The 19,594-nt window shown below is 44.2% G+C and overlaps 1 protein-coding gene across 5 annotated transcripts; it reads right to left on the bottom strand.

Annotated features, from left to right (window-relative positions):
- Positions 1–254: 254 nt before the first annotated feature.
- Positions 255–18,613, bottom strand: nfkb2 (nuclear factor of kappa light polypeptide gene enhancer in B-cells 2 (p49/p100)). Of its 5 annotated transcripts, XM_026309339.1 has the most exons (24): positions 18,550–18,613; positions 16,997–17,093; positions 13,817–13,856; positions 12,665–12,740; positions 11,118–11,158; positions 9,160–9,258; positions 8,634–8,785; positions 7,447–7,559; positions 7,140–7,298; positions 6,569–6,673; positions 6,372–6,460; positions 5,669–5,807; positions 5,240–5,377; positions 4,537–4,770; positions 4,288–4,429; positions 4,042–4,156; positions 3,716–3,920; positions 2,952–3,121; positions 2,595–2,697; positions 2,288–2,475; positions 1,940–2,021; positions 1,211–1,374; positions 951–1,062; positions 255–731 (listed from the first exon to the last, which is right to left on the bottom strand). In XM_026309339.1, the coding sequence occupies exons 2-24, from the start codon at positions 17,011–17,013 to the stop codon at positions 661–663; spliced, it is 2,754 nt and encodes a 917-aa protein (XP_026165124.1). In that variant the 5' UTR covers positions 17,014–17,093; positions 18,550–18,613; the 3' UTR covers positions 255–660. The 5 variants fall into 5 exon arrangements, with proteins under 5 accessions (XP_026165124.1, XP_026165125.1, XP_026165126.1 ...); XM_026309340.1 differs by lacking the exons at positions 16,997–17,093; positions 18,550–18,613 and adding an exon at positions 15,457–15,682; XM_026309341.1 differs by lacking the exons at positions 16,997–17,093; positions 18,550–18,613 and adding an exon at positions 13,975–14,092.
- Between the last annotated feature and the right edge of the window lie 981 nt (positions 18,614–19,594).

The raw sequence follows: 19,594 nt of genomic DNA, 5'->3' as shown, positions 1-19,594 counted from the left end.
TACATTAATTCAGCAGGAATACTCATCCAGAAACATCAGATACAACAGTAAATCACTGACAGGCACCAGTTTACTGCACAGAGTACTTCTACTTTGATACTTTAAGTTGCTTGAGAATGTTTTTACTAGAAAAGAAGACTTTTATACTGTTGTATTTCTGCTGTTACTGCAGTAAAGGATCTGTGTACTTCTTCCAGCACTGGTCACACTTATGGTGCACAGACACACACACACACACACTCATAAACAGAAAATATATTTTTCAATACTTTTAATGATATTTGGTGAAATTTACAAAGTCCAGATGAGACAACACGCAATAGAAATACTTACAGGCAAAGCTCCATATAAATTAATTCAAAGATGCAATGTTAAAAATTGAAAACGGAACAAGTTTTATATCTGATTTAAATTTTGAATCAAATTCAACTTCAAACTGCTCTTAGTATTTTACTGATAGCAAAACTTTAAACCCACTTTTTAAACTTAAAAATTGTATTTCATTATTATTTTGACCTAAAACTTTTTTGTGTAATTTCTGAAAACCTGCGAGTTGTTGGACACTAACACGATGGAGACAGAAATTATCAGCAAGGATTCAAGCCGCTCCTTAGCGCCTGGGTCTGGGTCCGGCTCGGTACCCTGGTTCCTGGACTCTGGTCACTGATTGGTTACAGGCGGCTCCTCTTCTTCCATTGGCTGGCTGCCAAAGCCGCTGTCAACTGTGGCGTCTAATTGGACAAACAAAATATAAACAACGTAAGTGAACTTTTTTTTTTTTATTTATAGTGACTTTATAACTGTATTTAAACATCACAGAGAGACAAGCTGATGTTTGACTTTCATTTCAGCAGAAACTGAAGTTTCAGTGAAAACAGCTGAAATGTACAAACAGGTGTGTGTATTACCTGCATGTGTGTGTTACCTGTGTGACTGTGTGTGTGTGTTACCTGTGCTGTGTTTGTCATCTTGCATGTCTCTGTTTCTCAGCAGTCGGACTCCTTCTGTCAGGCCGAGCGACTGCAGAGCTTCAATCAGACCCTCGACTGGACCTCCACCCAGCTGCACACAAAGGTCAGCAGGAACACAGGTGAGTAATCAGCAAGACAGGAACTCAGTCCAACTCTGAGGTGTTAGTACATAAAATATGACACAGTGTAGTGTTTTTCCTGATCTCACATGATGTATATGCTCTCTGCTGATTGGTTACCTTGTAGTGCTGCAGCAGGTGGTGGCAGGGCGTCGGACTATCCTGGTACACGTGAGTCAGTGTCATCATCCCCAGCTTCTCCGCTAGCCTCTTCCAGTCTTTTCCACTCAGCACCTCCACCAGCCGGGACAGAGTTTCCTCGTCCAGCCCCGAGGCCTCCACCTCTGCAGCGTGCACACAGGCCACAGGTCAGTCACACGTTACGCAACAGAACTGAAAGAACTCGGTTTCATTTCACTATTGTAAGGAGTTTCCAACTTCACCAGCAAGTCTGCTGTTTGTTATTTAGCCCAAATCCCATCCAGGGACCAGAAACCAGCTCCAGTCGTTGCTGTGAGCAGAGAGAAGCTGCAGTGGAACCAGAGACCGCCAGGTCAGCGGTGTGGCTCCCTGCTGTGTTTTTAATAGTTTTTGGACAACAATGGAGGTCTACGGCACAGACCCATAAGCTGAACCAGGGTCTGGATTCACACACATTACGCTAGGGCACCACATTCACTTGTGCTGTCAGTCTCTGGATGGGATCTGGACTCAGGGACACACACACTGAATCAGCAGCATCTTTAAACACAGACATGAAAAACAGAATCTAGTGTTTTCATTCAGTCCGAACTGTCGTCTCACTGTCTGCGTTTAAACACAGCTCTGCAGCTCGGCCTGTTGACCTCTGACCTTCTAACATCAACAATCTGTGTGTGTTTGGTGGTTGCAGGTCGAGGACACACCAACCTTCACTCCCGCTCGCCTTCATCTTCTTGCTGCTGTGACGACTCGACTTTGGACTGTGTCTGGAGTTTAACAGGTTCCTCACCTGAGGAGACAAGGAGCCGAGGATACGAGGAGATGAGGAAACTGAACCTGAACTAAAACGTCACCACATTTTGGTCACAAAACACAAACAGTTTAAACTACAGGGTTCACTTCAAAAGTGCAGGACACACTGTGCAGCTGACACATTTAGAAAGAGCACGACATAAACCAGGAATCCACTTCCTGCTTCACTCTGACTGATCAGCTTCAACTCACTGGCTGCCAAATCGTTTCCTGTTCTTTTATTTTGAAGGCAGAGCGCTTTACCTTTTGGCATTTAGCGAGGTCCAGAGGGGTGTGTCCTCCTGCACGTCTCTTGAGAGGGTTGACTTCCTGTGAGGAGGCGCCCTCTTGCTCTGCTGCCTCCTCTCTGACTGGTTCATCTCCGTCCTGCTCTTCATCTGAAGAGGAGCTGAAGAAGAGCGGCTCGTCGTTCTCCATGTTCTTATCGGCGCCTGAAGAAGAAAAAAAAACACCCTTTAGTCCTGTGGGTGCGTTTCACTGCTGCTTTGTTTCAAACGTGCAGCTTCCTCTCAGCTCTGAGAGCAGCTCTTCGCTCGGCGCTTGGTCTGACCTGCAGCGACGAGCATGGAGCAGAGCGTCGGAGAGCCCAGGCTGGCGGCCAGGTGCAGCGGGGTGTTGCCTCCGAACGTACAGGCGTTAACGTCCGCCTTCAGCTGCAGGCGACACAGAGACACAGACGTGAACACTAACGTTTCTACACATACTGTGACACATGTTTAGTAAAAACCATTGGTCTGAAAGTTGCATCTTATTATTATTATTGGTTGAGAAGTGGTTGGAACTACAATACAGAACATGTGAGCACATCACATGTTCATGAACAACCAATAATGAGCACCAACGCTCCCAGCAGGTGAAGGTGGGAATAACCTGGGACCAGGTGTGTGTGTGTGTGTGTGGGTGTTACCTCTGTGATTAGGGTGCAGGCCACCTTGAAGAGGTTTTCTCTGACGGCCAGGTGGAGGGCGGTGTATCCGCTCTTCTGCTCAGGTGCGTTGACGTTGGCTCCGCCATCCACCAGCAGGCGGAGACAACGCTCGCCGTCCCTCCTCATGGCCAGGTGGAGAGGGTGGAGGCCTGACAGAAACACACCAGAGCCTGTTGGTTTTTTCTGGCTTTAACTGCTCACGTGTCAAATCTTTCCTTTATTATTTAATAGATTATTTCTTTACTTTTATCAATTATCTGACAATAAGAACTTTTAGTTTGAGAAATTCGGTGCAGCTGAACTGGCAGGGAAGTTAAAATGTAAATGCCTTTTATTTTCTATGCTTGATCAGTTTCTGGGACTAGAATTGCAAATAACATTTATTTATTATTGATGATTGATTCTCATAAACCGATTCATAGTTTGGTGTATGAAATGTTAGTAAAGCTCATTATTGTGTCTCTCAAATGTTCAGGAATTATTAGATTATTCATTTTCTGTTGCTCAATCTATTAAATCATCTTCCAACTCTGCTGATTTGGCTGTTGAACAGTTCCACTTTCCTGTGAAGGAAGTGGTTGAGGAAGCTGCAGCAGCTGCCTGATGATACTGAGGCTCTAACATCTGCTGGGCTTTGAATGAAGTTTTGACTGTCGGGAACTTTCAGGTGTGAGCGTCACTAGTTGAGCTGTCACCAAAGCTGTGAGGTCATTTACTGAGCTTAACCAATGAGTAAATCTCACCATGAAAGTCCGGGCTGTTGACCAGGGTGTGACGTTTTCCCAGGTGAGCCAACAGAGGCCGAAGTGTGACACTGTCTCCAGCCAGCGCTGCCAGGTGGAGTGGACTGCGGCCATCTTTGTCCAACAGACTAGGGTCAGCCCCTGCCCTCAGCAATACCTCCACCACCTTCACCTGCCGGGTGATCACCGCCAGGTGGAGAGGAGTCTGCAACGACAAAGGAGGAGGTGGAATTAGTGTTGATCACCTGGATCAGGGCACCAGGTGCAGTTTTCTACCTGTCAGAGGTGGTTATCTGTGTTTAGACGGGTCAGGTAAGAGGATCTACCTGTTGCAGGTGGTTGGCAGTGTTGAGGATGTTTAGCTGCTGGCTGCTGAGCACAGTGTGGATCAGCTGCTGGATCACATCTGTCTGCTGATGGATGATGGCCAGGTGTAAAGGTCTGAGAAAACAACAGCCACAACATCAAACCACCAAACACATTCAGACTCCAACAGGTGTTTTCTGTGTTGTGGTGCAGGTTCAGCTAGATTGTTGGAGTAGAAAGAGACAACAGTTAAATCAAAAACTCACGTGTCTCCGTTGACATCCTGGACCCCACACAGGTGTCTCTGGATTGCCAGAAGGACCCGGGCATCCCCGGTGCTGCAGTACTGCAGCAGGGCAGCGGCAGCCTGTTTGGCGCTCTGTGAGGCTCTGCTGTGCAGGGCTGCAGCTGGAAATGCAGACAAAGCAACATAATCACATCATCAGCAAAGATAAAAGATAAAACAAAATGTACATGAACCATCAGTGTGTTTATGTTTGTCTGCAGCTTCTTACCGATCTGAAAAAGCTGCTGTTGTAGTGGTCCTCCAGTTGGTCCAGTCTGCCCAGTCTGCCCAGTCTGCCCAGTCTGTCTCTCCACCTGTCCTGATGTCTGTTGCTCGGTAACACCTGTCTGAGATGTGGAGTCTGACATTTGAGTCCCTCCTCCTCCAAAATTTGTGAAACTTCCGCTGTAGAAACCTCCTGTTCCTCCTCCTGCCCCATTCATCTGCTGGGTGAACTGGAATCCTGCAGGTGGAAACAAAATCCACAGTGAATTCCCAGTTTTGCCAGTATGAGAGGACTGCAGGCAGCAGGAACAACCAGTTGGTTTGGTTCTAAAGACATCTCCTTGTTTGTGCCCTTGAATAAGTTCTGGGATATGTGATATCTAAAATCACAGCCTCAGTGTACAGAGCCTGATTCAGACACCGACAGCAGATCTCCATGATAAAAAGCAGCAATTCAAACAGATACAGCAAACATGGAGAAACTAAAACAACGGCTTCATTCTACTTCCTGTCTTCTACATCAGAGGATCAATCATCCTCCAGTGGGCTCAACATCTGTTCATGACACACAGTGAAACTGGATTATCCAGAACTCAAGGTTCTTCTGTGCGACCATTCAGCTTTTACTACAACAGACACACAAACAGTGTGTGTCCTGCACAAAGCTGCTGCTGGAAATCCCCACGTTACAGCTGCTGCGTCTTTACCTCCTCCTGCTCCTGCTCCTGCTCCTGCTCCTCCTCCAAAGCTCCCAGCTCCTCCCCCTCTTCCTCCTGCACCTCCTCCTCTCCAGGGTTCATAGTGCGGCAGTGGCTTCTGCTTCTTCCTCAGCACCTCCTCTTTGTCTGAAAGTGAGCAGGAGAGGAGGTGAGGACACGAGGAGGAGAAACGAAGATGGGAAATTCAAACGAGTGGGAAGCAAGAAGCCGGTTTAGAGACTGAAAAGTTGTTCGCATAAAACTTTCTCCTTTTTGTGTTTTCATGATTCTGCTGAATACTGAACATCTGAGTGAGTAGGTGAGGACTGAAACTCATGTTTTCCACTGGGGGAAACCACAGAACCTGCAGGCCCAAAAACAAGCATGTTCCTGGGGAATTACAGGTCCACCTGCTGTTACCACTGTGTGGGGGCTGACCTTGGACCTGCGGTATGTAGGTGAACTGTTTCGGGTTGCTGCTGTCGCCGGCCTTCTTCCTCTTCAGCTGCAGGAAGACGGTGACGGGCCGCTCGATCTCTGTGCTGTGATAGGGCGGCGTTTTGAACACGATGGCGTACTGAGGAGAGAAGAGATGTTTGTTTAAAACAGGATTCAGCTCAGCCTTTAAATTCTGACTGAAAGCCAATTATTCGGAAACATGTTTGGTTTTTTCAAAATAAATTATCAAATGTAGAAAATGAAGTTGACAAAAAATGGAAGTGAACATCTAAATGTGAAAAAGTGAAAATCTACAGTTTGGTTGAGGGGGCGGGTCTCACTGATTAGACTACAAACAGTTGGTCTCATGTGTCTGAGCCGACATCACTTTAAAATCATGGACCTAAGTCGGCAGTTTGGTTGGTAAGAGAGAAAAACGTAGTGAGATTTCTGCGTCATGTGTTTGATGTGAACTGTGCAGACTGAAACGTAGCTGGCCGTGTTTTGGATTATGTTTTCTGGGAAAAGCTTCCCACGGTGTCTTGTGCACACACTGTTGTGTTTGCAGACAGTTGGAAGGAATTCCCCTGTTCAGCTGCTCTGGTTCTTCTGCCCGTTGTGGTTTCAGACCTTCAGCGTTTCCCTGATGTAACGACAGAGTCAGTGTGTGGACGAACACACACAAACACACACAAACACACACCTGTTTGTGAACGTCGGTAGGTGAGAAGTCACCAAATGCCTCCCAGCCTCCTTCGTCGTCCTCCTCATAAAAACGGATCTCAATGTCATCTGTAACGAGCAGCACAGAGGCATGATGGGATATTTAATATAACCTTACGTCCTCAACACTGTACATTTCAAAAAGTCAGCCTGCTGCATTTAAAAAAAAAAAAGCACCTTTCTGGACTTTGTCGCAGAGCAGGAAGATCTCGTCTCCTCCGAGCACCGAGCCACACGTCTTATCCATCCGAGAGATTTTCAGGTTGGAGGCGTTCGGAGACTCTGCAGGACAAACACAAAGTGAATTACGGCCTGTCATAAACCAACAGGAGATGGAATATCTTTTGTCGAGGTGCTTGGTCTGCACAGAACTCCGTGCGTCTCTCAGGGCCTGATGGCTTTGATGGGGTTTGAACTGCGCCCGGGGTTTCTTGTTCAGCACTGACTGTTTTGACCAGGATTTTTCTGGTGGCATAAGAATTAACCATCTGAACACATCACCTGGGGAAAGGGCAGGTTTCACTATCGTCTGGTATTTTATATACAAAATATCTGCAGATGAACTGATAATGAAAATCATTATCTATCACCAACTACTCGTTCAATCCTTATCTACAACAACGATCATCAGGAATCAGCAGATCAGTTCAACAAAACCTTTAAAGTCACAGCAAAAGCAGAAATTTCCCTGAACGTCTCAAAGCTGCTGTGGAAGTGACAGGTCTGGTGTGAGGACACGTGGACTCACTGCTGTCATAGATGGGGTTGGAGATGACGGGTTTCAGCGCTCTGGTGAAGCCTCCGTTGCTGTCCTGCAGGTAGGCGGTGAACTTCAACCTGACGATGTTCAGGTCCATCACCTTTCCCAGCTCCTTGGCCTCCTTCAGACAGGCACTCAGCTCTGCCTCTGCACAGATAAGGCTCACAGATAAGGCTCCACATGTCAACCGCAAAGGAGACCAAAGATATCCCCATATACATTTTTATTCTCTAGTGGCTCTGATGCTGTAGAAGGCAGGGGTGACAGTGGGTGCTGGGGGTTCAGGTGTTTTTACCTGCCAGTGTGCTGTGTGGTCCTTTCTGTCTCTTCTTCTCTTCGCTCAGCCTCTTGTACAAAATCTCGACAACACCTTTCTTGGTCACATGGAGAATCCCCAGGTTACTGAACCTGCAGGAAGTGACATCATCAGTCAACATTTTTTACTTATTAGAAATCATCTACCTACATACATTTGTATGCAGCTGCTGCTGCACATGTGCTTTGGGTTCTCACTTTGCCCTTTTTTCATTGCTTTATCATAAAAAAGGAGCATCTGCAGACACAAAGCAAACGTTCCTTCCTCCTGAGAAGTTTTATATTATTATATTACAATCAGTCGGCGTCATGACTCGTTCTTTAATACATTCCCCTTCGGAAAGTTATTGTCATATTTCTGCTGACATCTTTCTGAGACTACAGAGTGAGTTTTCTATTCTGTCATCACTGTCATGTGCTGATTCATTAAGCTAACCTTTTCATAACACTTTAGTTTTCACTGGAACAAATGACAACTACACTTATTTTCTTTGTTCACTGTTAATTTGAAAAGAAAAGCCTGACTTCCTCTTTGGAGTTTTCTGCCATTCGTCAGAAACACAACGACTGACAAGTAATAAAAACCTGAAAAGTTCCCAGCTCTCCTCCCTGACTCCCCGTCACTGCTCGTTGTGTCAGTGTCTGATGATCGTCACCGGACACTGACACAACAAACAGTGACGGGATCTTTCATTAGAACCTGGTCTCATACTGCTGGAACATTAGGATAATAACTTCCTAACCTCAAATAAACAAACACAACTTTCATTATCACTGCGTTTATCTTCACCACCTTTTGAAAATGTGTGGGCAGAGCGTCCACTAGAGGGAACTGTTGGATTTAGGTTGGCAGGGTTTGGCCAGAAGTTCAGGTTTCAGTTAAAGTGTCCAGAGAATGCAGGACTAAAAACCAGCTCCAGATGTTGCTGTGAGCAGGAGAGAAGCTGGAGACTATAAACAGTAATAAGCTAATATGCAATAAGCTGAAATAAGCTAAACCACGTTCTGGATCCACGCACGACTCTCTTATCTGATAGTTCTGCAACCTCCTTCACTCTCAGATGCAAATGAGGTTTAGCTTCCTCTGGCACAATAAACATGTTGTGCATAATCCTGTCAAGCAAACAATAAAGAAAACGAGACACTGTGATGTGATTGGATACTAACGAGGCGGTGAGGTCGTTGGGCCCGACGTCCAGCGTGCAGGTTCCTTTATCGGTGCAGTGACGTCCCACCAGACTGTGGGCGTGGACCTGAGGAGGGTCGGAGTGAGTCACCAGCTGGACCTCCACCCGGGCGTGGCCCATGTAGTTATTGATCTGACAGACAGGAAACACTGTGATTATCAGTAAATTTACAGACATCCACCAGGTTATTTTCTATTAATCATTTGTAAACACGTCTGATTGTGATCAATAAGACTCATGTATCAGGTGTGATCACTATTGATCAGAGCTATGAATCAACACTCCAGCTGCCTTATGAGTTTTTTTCTCAGGGCGATTTTATCGTGAAAGAACAAGAATTCTCATTTTTAAAAAGTTCATTTTGTTTGTGTGAAATAAAAAAATGGACGATTTTTCTGAAGCTTTTAGAAAAAAACACGTAGCTGCTCAATGACAAATCAGAATGTGAAGCAGAGGTTGTAAAAGTGTTGAAGAAACGTTGTCAGAGTGTTGTTCATGTTACCCACCTTCACGGTCGGGTAGGTTCTCCTGTTCTTCTCGCTGGAGGCCCCTGGGAGCCCGCCATGGGACGGACCTTCACACTCATAACGGAAGCGAAAGCCCCTCTGGGAACACAAAGACCGTTTTCAGTGAGCAGTGTTTTCAAAAACCATCTGCGTTTCTTTTCCTAAGGTCTGAATCACGCATCATTTTGCTCTAAGCTTTTACACTGTGGCCTCAGTTTCCCATGATGCTTTGTGTTAACTCCAGTGCAGCAAAGGTAGAAGCACCGGTTCACTAACCTGGAAATCTATTTTCGACATCCCACTTTCATATTTGTGCAGAACTCCATCTTCCTGTGTCTCTAAAGTCTCCGACAGTCGGACAGGAGCTTTAGTTCATTGTTTACACTGTTTACTTAGACTGTTTACTCTTTGTTTACTGTCTTTGCTCTGTTTACTCTTTACTTTAACACTGTTTACTCATGTTTACTCTTTGTTTACTGTTTACTCTCTTTTTAGTCTGTGTTTACAGTTTACTCTGGTTACTCTTTGTTCACTCTGAGTTTACTCTGCATTTACTCTTTGTTCACTGAGTTTACTCTTTGTTAACTCTTTGTTCACCCTGAGTTTACTCTGCATTTACTCTTTGTTCACTCTGAGTTTACTCTGCATTTACTTTGTTCACTGAGTTTACTCTTTGTTAACTCTTTGTTCACTGAGTTTACTCTTTGTTCACTGAGTTTACTCTTTGTTCATTCTGCGTTTACTCTTTGTTTACTCTGCATTTACTCTTTGTTCACTGAGTTTACTCTTTGTTCACTGAGTTTACTCTTTGTTCAGTTTACTCTTTGTTCATTCTGCGTTTACTCTTTGTTTACTCTGCATTTACTCTTTGTTCACTGAGTTTACTCTTTGTTCACTCTGAGTTTACTCTTTGTTCACTCTGCGTTTACTCTTTGTTTTACTCTTTGTTTACTCTGTGTTGTTGCTTCATTAAACAAGTCTTTGGTTTTAACACTGCAGCTCTGCACTACCAGTGATTGCATAAACCTGGTTCTTCATTTCTCCTCAGAGCAGAACTGATTTGCATATGGAGGACGTCACTACATCATGTGACCCTCAGCAGCAGAAACTCCCTGATGTCCTGCGTGTTGTTAAATGACTGTTGGGAAAACCCGGAATTAGAGGAAGTGACTGTTACAGGAACATGTGGATCAACCTGCAAAAGGGGAATCACCGAGCAGGAAACACTTATATTTCTGGAACTGTTTCCTTTTAATCCAAATTTACAACAAAACACCAGCTTTTATTTCAATATTTACATTATTAGAATAATTCTACCTCTATTACTAATAATATGTAATATTATATTCTTATAAACTATGTGTATCATAGTATTGGCTCTGTCTTGTACTTTATACACTTTGAAGTACTGTAGTGGTACTGTTAAAGCGCGTAATACAAATACTGTACTAACTATATTTGCAATTTATTAGAGCTCCAAACATTTCACAGCAGAAAATCAAACATTTGGTTCCAGGTTCAGTCTGAGAATCTGCTGCTTTTCTTGGTCTGAGGTGAAACGTTTGGACAAAAAGTCTTTGGTGGCATCAGCTTGTCCTTTAGGAAGTGACGATGACCCCTAACCCTAACCCTGCCCCGAACCCCAACCCTCTGTTTTACTCATCGATCAACGGCTGCAGCTCTGCTTCATACCCTAATCCACACCTGTACCTGCATCATCTCATCCATTCTGTGTGTATTTACATGTAATGGCTGCTGGACCTGCACAAATATTTGCAGATCACATCTGCACACAAACACATTATAATGTATAAACTGTATATTTCCTTAATGATTTCACAAGTCGGTCTGAAAAGTGATCACACTGAGCCTGGTGTTCAAAGGAAATGATTTTTCTAATCACTTTATATTTTAGATGAAATAAAACCAAAATGAAATGGGTTATAAGAGAAGCTCACCTGCTTGGGCTCCTCGATGATTTGAATGTACGGACCATGAGCTGAAACACAAGCACAGATTTACTTTATTAGCTTCACCTGCACAGAAACATCACAGGTCACAGTGAATTTCACTCAGTCTCTGAGTGAAAAGGTGTTTTCCCAGTGAGTGAGAGGACAGAGGACAGCTAGTGTCACTGATGGTCTGGTTTGGCTCCTTCTGGTAAAGGGTCTGAGATGTCTCAGTGCAGGTTTCCAGGTATGAATACTGTTGATTGTTGAGAAGTGACAACATGCAGGTATCAGGGCGCCCCCGTCTTTCGGGGGCTAGAACATGGAACATGAGCAGCACCGCAGATTAAATCTGCCTGGAGACTTTTGCTGCACCAATAACGTCTCTACTGTCCCTGAAGGGAGCAAGACATTACAAAGTAATATGTTTCAGTAATATATTACTTTTACTATAACGCAGTATTACCACGCATTACTAAGAAAACGTCTGTAGTATTCTACCCGTTAAGAGTAACGCAGGTCGATTTGACCAACAGTACAAGACGTTATGTCAGTTTGCTGTTGCTGCAGAGACGGAGGTGGACACAGACCATAGAATCTGCAGAATCACAGAACCATCATTTTTACATTAATCATCAGTAACGCAGTATAACGCAGAACAATTCAGACACAATAATATTCTAATGTAATGGAACTACTAATATGTACTGTACTACATTTTGCACTACACTTGTCCCTGGCACATAAACTGTCCTGGGAACATTATTGAAAAGGTTCTAGCTCTCAAGACAAAGTTGTAGAAAGACTTAAGGACTGGATGAAGGTCTACAAAAAGTTCTACAGAACGGCATAAGAACAGGTTTCTATGTTCTTTCCATGTTTTCAGAGGTTTTGCGTGTCTCAGTGCTTGTTCACAGGTACAAACCAAATGTGCTTTACAGAAATATGTCTTAGGTTCTCAGGGTTCATCAGGTTCTACTTCTACAAAAACTCCAACCAGTCACCAAGTACCAGCAGGATTGTACTGTGACCCAGAACTGAAAACACTGAGCTCATGCCATAATTTAGGAGATAAGGTTCCTAAGAACACATCATTTCTTCCAGAAACTTTTTCTTATGTTTGAAACAGTTCTTATGTTTGAGCTGGATGTTTTGATGCCAAAGCAAAGGTTCCAATAAAAGGTTCTGAAATGGTTCAGTTCCTGTTCCAGGTCTCAGGTGCTAAGAAGATCCACAAAGGGTAGGAATAGGAGGGGCTGTCTTTAGACACTCACAGGAAGTTCTACCTCTAAAAAAAAGTCAAACCAGCAATTTACACCAAATGCAGATTTAGAGTCTTTTGCAAGAACTGAATCTGAAAACATGTTTGGATCCTTTAATCAACCCACTGGTTCCAGGACGTTTTGATGATGAACCTTCTCAGGATATCGGAGCAGGGTGTTATGTTCCTGCAAGTGGATGTTCTCCAACACAGATAACGTCTTCATTTCATAATGAATGAAAACCGTGTCGTTTGTGACGACCTGTCAGTTTAATAAAAATTCCTGTCTGCCTACCTGTCTCAGGTATATGGGGCTCAGTCTTTATGTCCACTGGAGGAATGTAGTCATACGGCATCAAATTCAGCTGCAGCTGCAGAAGAAAAGATGGATTTAATATTTCGCCATGGAGCAGAACGTCTGTCAGTTCTATCAACCAACCCATCAGTCAGTCACAGTTTCTGTGTCAGAGATGAACTGATCGATCAGTCAGATGATCGTATGAATCATTTCTTCAGCAAAATCCCCAGATGCTGTTTTTGAATCTTAATGCGGAGAAACTAGAAGAAAAGCTTCAGCCTTTTTCACCGTCTTAGTCAAATAAATACGTTGTTCTTTATCGACGTGTCGTTCAATGTGCGACTGTATTTATCAGCGGAAGGAAGCAGATTGAAGATCTCTCAATCTGAATTGCCTCCTTCGATAAGTGTTAGTTTATTTGAGCCTGATCACTTTGGTCGGCTGATTTTTTTGGTCTGTTTAACTAGTCAGACTGATTAAACAGCCGCTGACGGTATCAGACTGCAGAAACCTGCACCAACCATTAGACAAGATCCAGATCAACAGCGAAGTTACACAAAGAGCAAATATCTGATTTCAGTTCAGGTCACACAGGATGAAACATGCTGATGCTGAGCTCAAACATGCAAATCATTTCGACTCCACATCATTAAAACACAGACCTCTGCATAAACTGAAACTTCCCTTCAGACTCAGAATTTATGGTGAAGATGCAAAAAAACATGGAAATTCAGTGAGACTGACACATCGTTAAGTTCCATTAGCTCATTTGTTTTCTGGTTTATCAACTTTAATTGACCCCAAACCAACAGAAAATGCTGTAAACCTATTAAAGCATTAACCCACTGAACAGGCTGACCGCCATCATCATCATCATCATCATCCTGAACCTTCAATAAGCTTCACTAAAAACTCAGAATCAGTTCAAACCTGTCACAGGATAAACGTTACTCTCATATTTACTAACTTCCAGTTAATTGTTTAGTAAACAAACCTTTTATCTCCTTTACATTTATTAAATAAACTCAGTAAATACTGAAGGATACCTGTGATGGATCTATAAATCATCTGCAATCAGCTGATCAATCAGACGACATTGGTGATCAATAGAAAAACTGACTAAGTGTTAATAAGGTTGAGAGGACTCACGTCATTGTCGTAGACGTTCATGAACTGAGCTTCAGTCATCCTGCAAACAAACAGACACGGTCAGAGGCAGTGGACTGGTTTAAACACACAGCTCACAAGAAGTGTGTGTGTGTGTGTGTGTGTGTGTGTGTGTGTGTGAGTCATGTTAACCCCCCCACCCTGTCTGTCAACGCTGAAAGTCCCAAGACCACGAGCAAAGACATCAGCAAACAACAAATAAACAAAAATCTGCAGCACTTTCACGCTCTTCTTCTTCTTCTGGTGTTTTTCTTTAACCCCCTCTCTCTCTCTGACTCTGTCTATGAGTCGCTTTACCACCACCCCCCACCCCTCGCTCTGTTTTCAGTCACTTCCTGGAAGTGGCTGAGCAGAGGAAAACCCCCAGAATCCCGAGCAGCCCTGAGAGGGGGTGGGGCTTCACACCCTGACGTCAGTGCTGCTGCAGAGACTAGAAAGGGGAGGGGCCATGAGGAGAGACAGGCAGCCGGAGCCATTTCTATGAAGCAGCAAGGGCCCAACATGAAACACAATAGGAAACATATGAGAGACACAGAAAATAAATGAAGAGGAACAGAATGAGACTGATCCAAGAGGAGATTATGAAGTGCAGCTGCTAAGAGACCTGCTCACGTCACCTCTACAGCAGGTCCTCAAGTCCTGAGGGCCATCATCCTGCCCCACCCACTGCAGATTACCTGCCTCAGGTGTGTTCAGCCAATCAAAAGCTGAAAGGACAGGGACAGCTCGAAAGCAAGAGGCCCCTGAGGACTGTAGTTTATGCCCCTATTCTGGAGGGTCTGATGACCCAAACAAACTCCAACCATAAGCCCCTCCTACCCGCTCTTTGACCCATCCCACCTGTTTCCTGACGCTACGACGTGAACTACGGATGCCTGGTTGGGACAAAGTGTCCAGTCCAAGGCTAGCGTTAGCTGACTAAGGAATAAATGTGTCAGTCCAGTAGACGCTCTGGTTCCTGCTAATGTGACCCAAAGCACTAACGTTACCCAAAGCTCCAATTCCTCCCAAACTCAAATCAGATTCATTCAATCCAAAAGTCCAATCAGGACCATGCTAGGTGGCTAATGCTACCAAGACCAACAGGTTAGCTTTAGATGCTAACACATCCAGAATGAAGATGGCCCCATGTGGATCCAATGTGAGTCCTTTGGCTGCTTTGAACGCTCTCCATGTGAAAAAGCCAAACCCATGTTAACCCTGGTTGTTGGTCTTTCATTGTCCCACTCTCTCTGGGCTAAAGAACGCTGCCTCTTGGCTCTGGCAGCCACTGTTCCCCACTTTGAGCTGCACAGACTCCTCCAAGGCTGCTGTTGGAAACCACTACTGGCTGTTGGAAAAACGGTGGATTACACTTGATCCCGCTGTAAGAATGAGCTCGATATCACTGAACTACTGAAGCAAACTTGATGATTCTCCAGGAGCTTCTGCAGCACCTGTACATTGTCTCTTAATACTAAGCCAGCAGGTCAAAATGAAAATAGTCATCTGATGAATTAAACTAAAAATACTGGTCAATAAAACCCAGTTAGAACAAAAACACATGAACCAGCAGGAAAACAAGGCCGCAGCAGAAAGAAAGGACAAACCTGTCGAGCTGACGAACACAGACTCAAACTGACCTGATGGTTCATGCTCAGACCTTCAGCTTCTCTTTGCTTCCTCTTCTCACTTTTCTGTCTTTTTGGTGGTTTCTGGTTCGTCACACTGGCTTCCTGTCACTTCTCAGCACTAAGACTTCAGAGATCAGACAACTCTCCTTACAGCAGAGTCTGACTCAAATCTGATCAGAGTCGTCTCGTTCTCTACATTTCATCCACGTCCCCAGGCGGTGGGACAGCCCCCCCACTGAAGACAGCCAATCGAATCGCAGCAGAGAAGGTGTTAATTAACATAACCTACAGCAGGTAAAGCCAGCTCCACAGTCAGAGGTGATTAACAGCAGGGGAAGTTTGGCTTTGGGGTATTTCTGTGAGGCCTCTGAACTCCGCAGGAATCCACTGAGGTAAATTTCCTCTAAAAGAAATCAGCCACATTTCTGTTCACCTGTTCTGTCCCAAATGATGACATTATGATGAATCACTACATCAGCTACTTCAAGTTCCTCCAAAACAAAACCTGCTCCTGGTGGAAACACGTTTGACCCTTCAGACAGGATTTCTACGGCACGATAAGCTGAACTGACTGGATCCAGGTTCTGGATCCACACACATTACGCTGAGCACACCACATTCACTGTTGCTGTCAGTCTCTGGATGGGATCTGGACTCAGGAACACACACTGAATCAGCAGCTGCTGCTTTGAATAAACTCAGACTAACATGTTATCAGGTCTGTTTATTCTCACACAATAATCCTGAACTCACACTAAAAACAAAACTAGCAAAGAGAAGAAACCACGATCACGCTGCCTGTCTTCCCTGGACTCACTTCATTTTCATGTGTTCGCAGATGACTCCACAGAAACATGCAGACCCACAGTAATGCTCTAGTCTCCCGCTTTTAACTCTCACCGTCATGTTGAAAGAGAAACACTTCTGCCTAAAATCCAGCTGTTTACTGCAGCAGTGAGTGAGTGTGTTGGTTTACATTTCTGCCTCCTCCTACACACTGACAGACTGGCTGTCGACAGACTGATGGTCTACAGATTGTTTACACTGACAGTCTACAGACCGACTGTCCACAGACTGTCTATTGACTGACTACAGACCAACTGTTTACAGACGGACTTCCTAAAGACTGACTGTCTACAGACCGACTTTCTACAGACTGACTGTCTACAGACCGACGGTCTACTGACTTGACTGTTTACAGACCGACTTACTACAGACTGACGGTCTACTGACTGACTGCCTAAAGACTGTCTACAGACCGACTGTCCACAGACTGTCTACAGACCGACTGTCCACAGACCGACTGTCCACAGACTGTCTACAGACCGACTGTCCACAGACCGACTGTCCACAGACTGTCTACAGACCGACTTTCTACAGACTTGACTGTTTACAGACCGACTTTCTACAGACCGACTGTCTACTGACTGACTGCCTGAAGACTGTCTACAGACCGACTGTCTACAGACTGACTTTCTACAGTCTAACTGTTTACAGACCGACTGTCTACTGACTGACAGTCTAAAGACTGTCTACAGAATGACTGTACCTCAGAGCTCCAGCCATGATCCAAACAGTGAAGGTGATGAAGGCCGAGCTCCTGCAGCAGGACGACAATCAGCAGGTCCTGTCCTTCAGTAATTTTCCTGCAGACACCAAACAGCCCAGAGTTAATCACCGCAAAGTGTGTGTGATGGAGTCATATCTAAAAACATCAGTGGGAATTTCCACTCCTCCTCCTCCTCCTCTTCTTCCTCCTCCTGCTGCTGCTGCTCTGATTATTCAGGGACAATGCTCTGTTTTCAGCCTGACTCGACAACAAACTGCTGCTTCTGTCAAAGGAACAGCCCAACATGTCTCTGGCTGTTCCACAGTCAGGACCTGCTTAACATAACGACTAGAAGCAGAGGGAAACTGCCAGCCTGGATAACCCCTGTTGGTTTGTGCCACAGTCTGTACCCTTCAGCAGCACAAATCTGCTCATGCACTCGGGAAGTTGCTGGAAGATCAGCTGGCAGCTTAACGTTTAAATGCATTTCTCACAGATACAGAAACATGTCCTTATAGACCTCACTGCTCCCCATCTAGACTCCCGTGTGTTCTGAGTTCAGTGGAACTCCAACCTGGACACCATGAGGACGGAAACCTTCCTCAATGAACAGCAGAAAATCAAATGCTCGTCCATTACAGCTCATCTCTTGTCAAGTGAAAGTTGGCATTAAACGAACTACAATGGACGGGACATTGGGATGCACTGGGTACAATGCATCCTGGGTGTTGTAGGAGTTTTCACTTTGTAAGCAAGACATTATTTTTCACAGTTTTCTCCATCCACCAGGTGAAGCAGCCAGGTGAGGCTCCAAACGCCTGAGGTTTACTCCACACCGATGACATAATGTGATGAAGCCCACATTTGCACCACTGAAGTCAACAAAAACCACCAGGGCCTGCAAGACCTGAACTGTTTGACTTGATTGGAACTAATTTGCTGAAAGTTGCGTTCAATCAAATTTCATATAACATGTCAAACGCTGGAGGTCAGTTTGACACAACTCCTCCTGGGTGTGAATCTGTCAAACTTCTAAACAGGACCGGTTTTCTTCCTGGGTCTGAGGTTTTGGACTGTTGGATGACCGACACAAAACGTGAATTGATCCTTTGGGTCTTTCACCTCTTTATGGTAGTGATGGAGGACTGATTATTGATCAGCAATGACTAAAGTGCTTCCTCAGATTAACACCCAGAGTTTCATATGAAGACAAACCAACAGAAGTGCCTGTTAAACTGGTTTAATGCCAGATCACCAAACCAGCCTGTGCTGCTCTTTACTTTCTCTGATCTGTTGGTTAAATATGAACCAAAATAAACCAAAATGAACTAAATTAAAACAAAATGAACTAAAATGATCCTCCTGTCTGAAGAAACCATCAACTCAAACGTTACTATCTGAACTTTGGCAGGTGTGAACAGTTTCCGTTACAGAATATTTGATCCGGATCGATCGAGTTATCGATGTTTTCCTGTGACAGTGACTCAGCTGTAGTTTGTCTTCAGCCTGCGATAAAACACGAAGAAATAAACAAATTAAATGGTGAGTTTTACCTGATGCAGCTAATCCGCGTCTGTTCCCCAAAAAACCCAAAATCCAAACTGGAGAAAACAACAAAACATCTGAAAAACAGCTGGGCTACCTTCCTGTTTGGGCTTTTCACAATAAAATAAAGGCTTGAAGCCTGATTGGCTCTGGAGGTTTTTGTTTTCTTATAACACGTCGTGAAAAGAAAACAAAAACATTATTCTAACCGAAAAGTATAGTAAAACCACTGTAAAGACAATTTGTCCTAACATATTTTGTTTATAGTTTTTAAAATTAGGCTCAAGAGTAACTGGCTCAAGAGTAAGTGTTTAAGAAACTAATGATATATTTGTTTAATTTTCATTTTCCATGATTTTAATAATTCAACAAATCCCATATACCGTATCTATAGTGCATGTGTTAATATGGAAAAGGAAAAAAAAGATCAACAAAAGGTTTTAACAGAACATGAACTACAATTAAAAGAAGTGAAAAGTGAAAGAACATTAAAAAATGAAACTTTATAACTTTTAGCTTTTATTTCGAAGGTAACGTCACTTCACCGGAAGTCACGTGTCTGCTGTCCTCCTCGAGCCTGACAACCTATTGCGGTTGTTATAGTAACCGGAGCCTGTCAATCAGAGCGGAAAGCCCCGGAGCTGGAGGGGAATTCCGGCACCACGTGGCAAATTCGGCCCGCTGATTGGTGGAGAGCGGAGGCGTCCGCAACTCCGTAAAGAAAAAAATATTACTAACTGCTAGAAATAATAACAACAACAATAATAATAATAATCATAATAATAATAATTATAATAGTAATATTTGTTGAACTATATCTCAGAATATAAACACTCAACCTCTGGCTCTCGTTGGATGCCAAAGCTGAGACGGAATTTGATTGGACACAATTGAAGCGTGACTTCCTGGAAATGTTCCTGGGACACAGCTGCACGTTGTCGTGACGTGATGTTGTCATAAGGGGGACCAATTGTCCAGAGGTTGGTTTTACTGCTCAGCGCCATCTAGTGGGAATCCTATGACATAACACAGTTTGACAAGCAGCCCATGGAA

Source organism: Mastacembelus armatus, chromosome 15 (assembly GCF_900324485.2).
Source record: "Mastacembelus armatus chromosome 15, fMasArm1.2, whole genome shotgun sequence".
Lineage (NCBI taxonomy): Eukaryota > Metazoa > Chordata > Actinopteri > Synbranchiformes > Mastacembelidae > Mastacembelus > Mastacembelus armatus.
This window is presented reverse-complemented; position numbering and strand designations above follow the sequence as displayed.

Coding starts and splice junctions, on each gene's coding strand:
- nfkb2 (XM_026309339.1), bottom strand. Junction 5,378..5,668: donor CTACATACCGCAGGTCCAAG/GTCAGCCCCCAC, acceptor GCTCACTTTCAG/ACAAAGAGGAGGTGCTGAGG. Junction 4,157..4,287: donor CAGGATGTCAACGGAGACAC/GTGAGTTTTTGA, acceptor TTGTTTTCTCAG/ACCTTTACACCTGGCCATCA.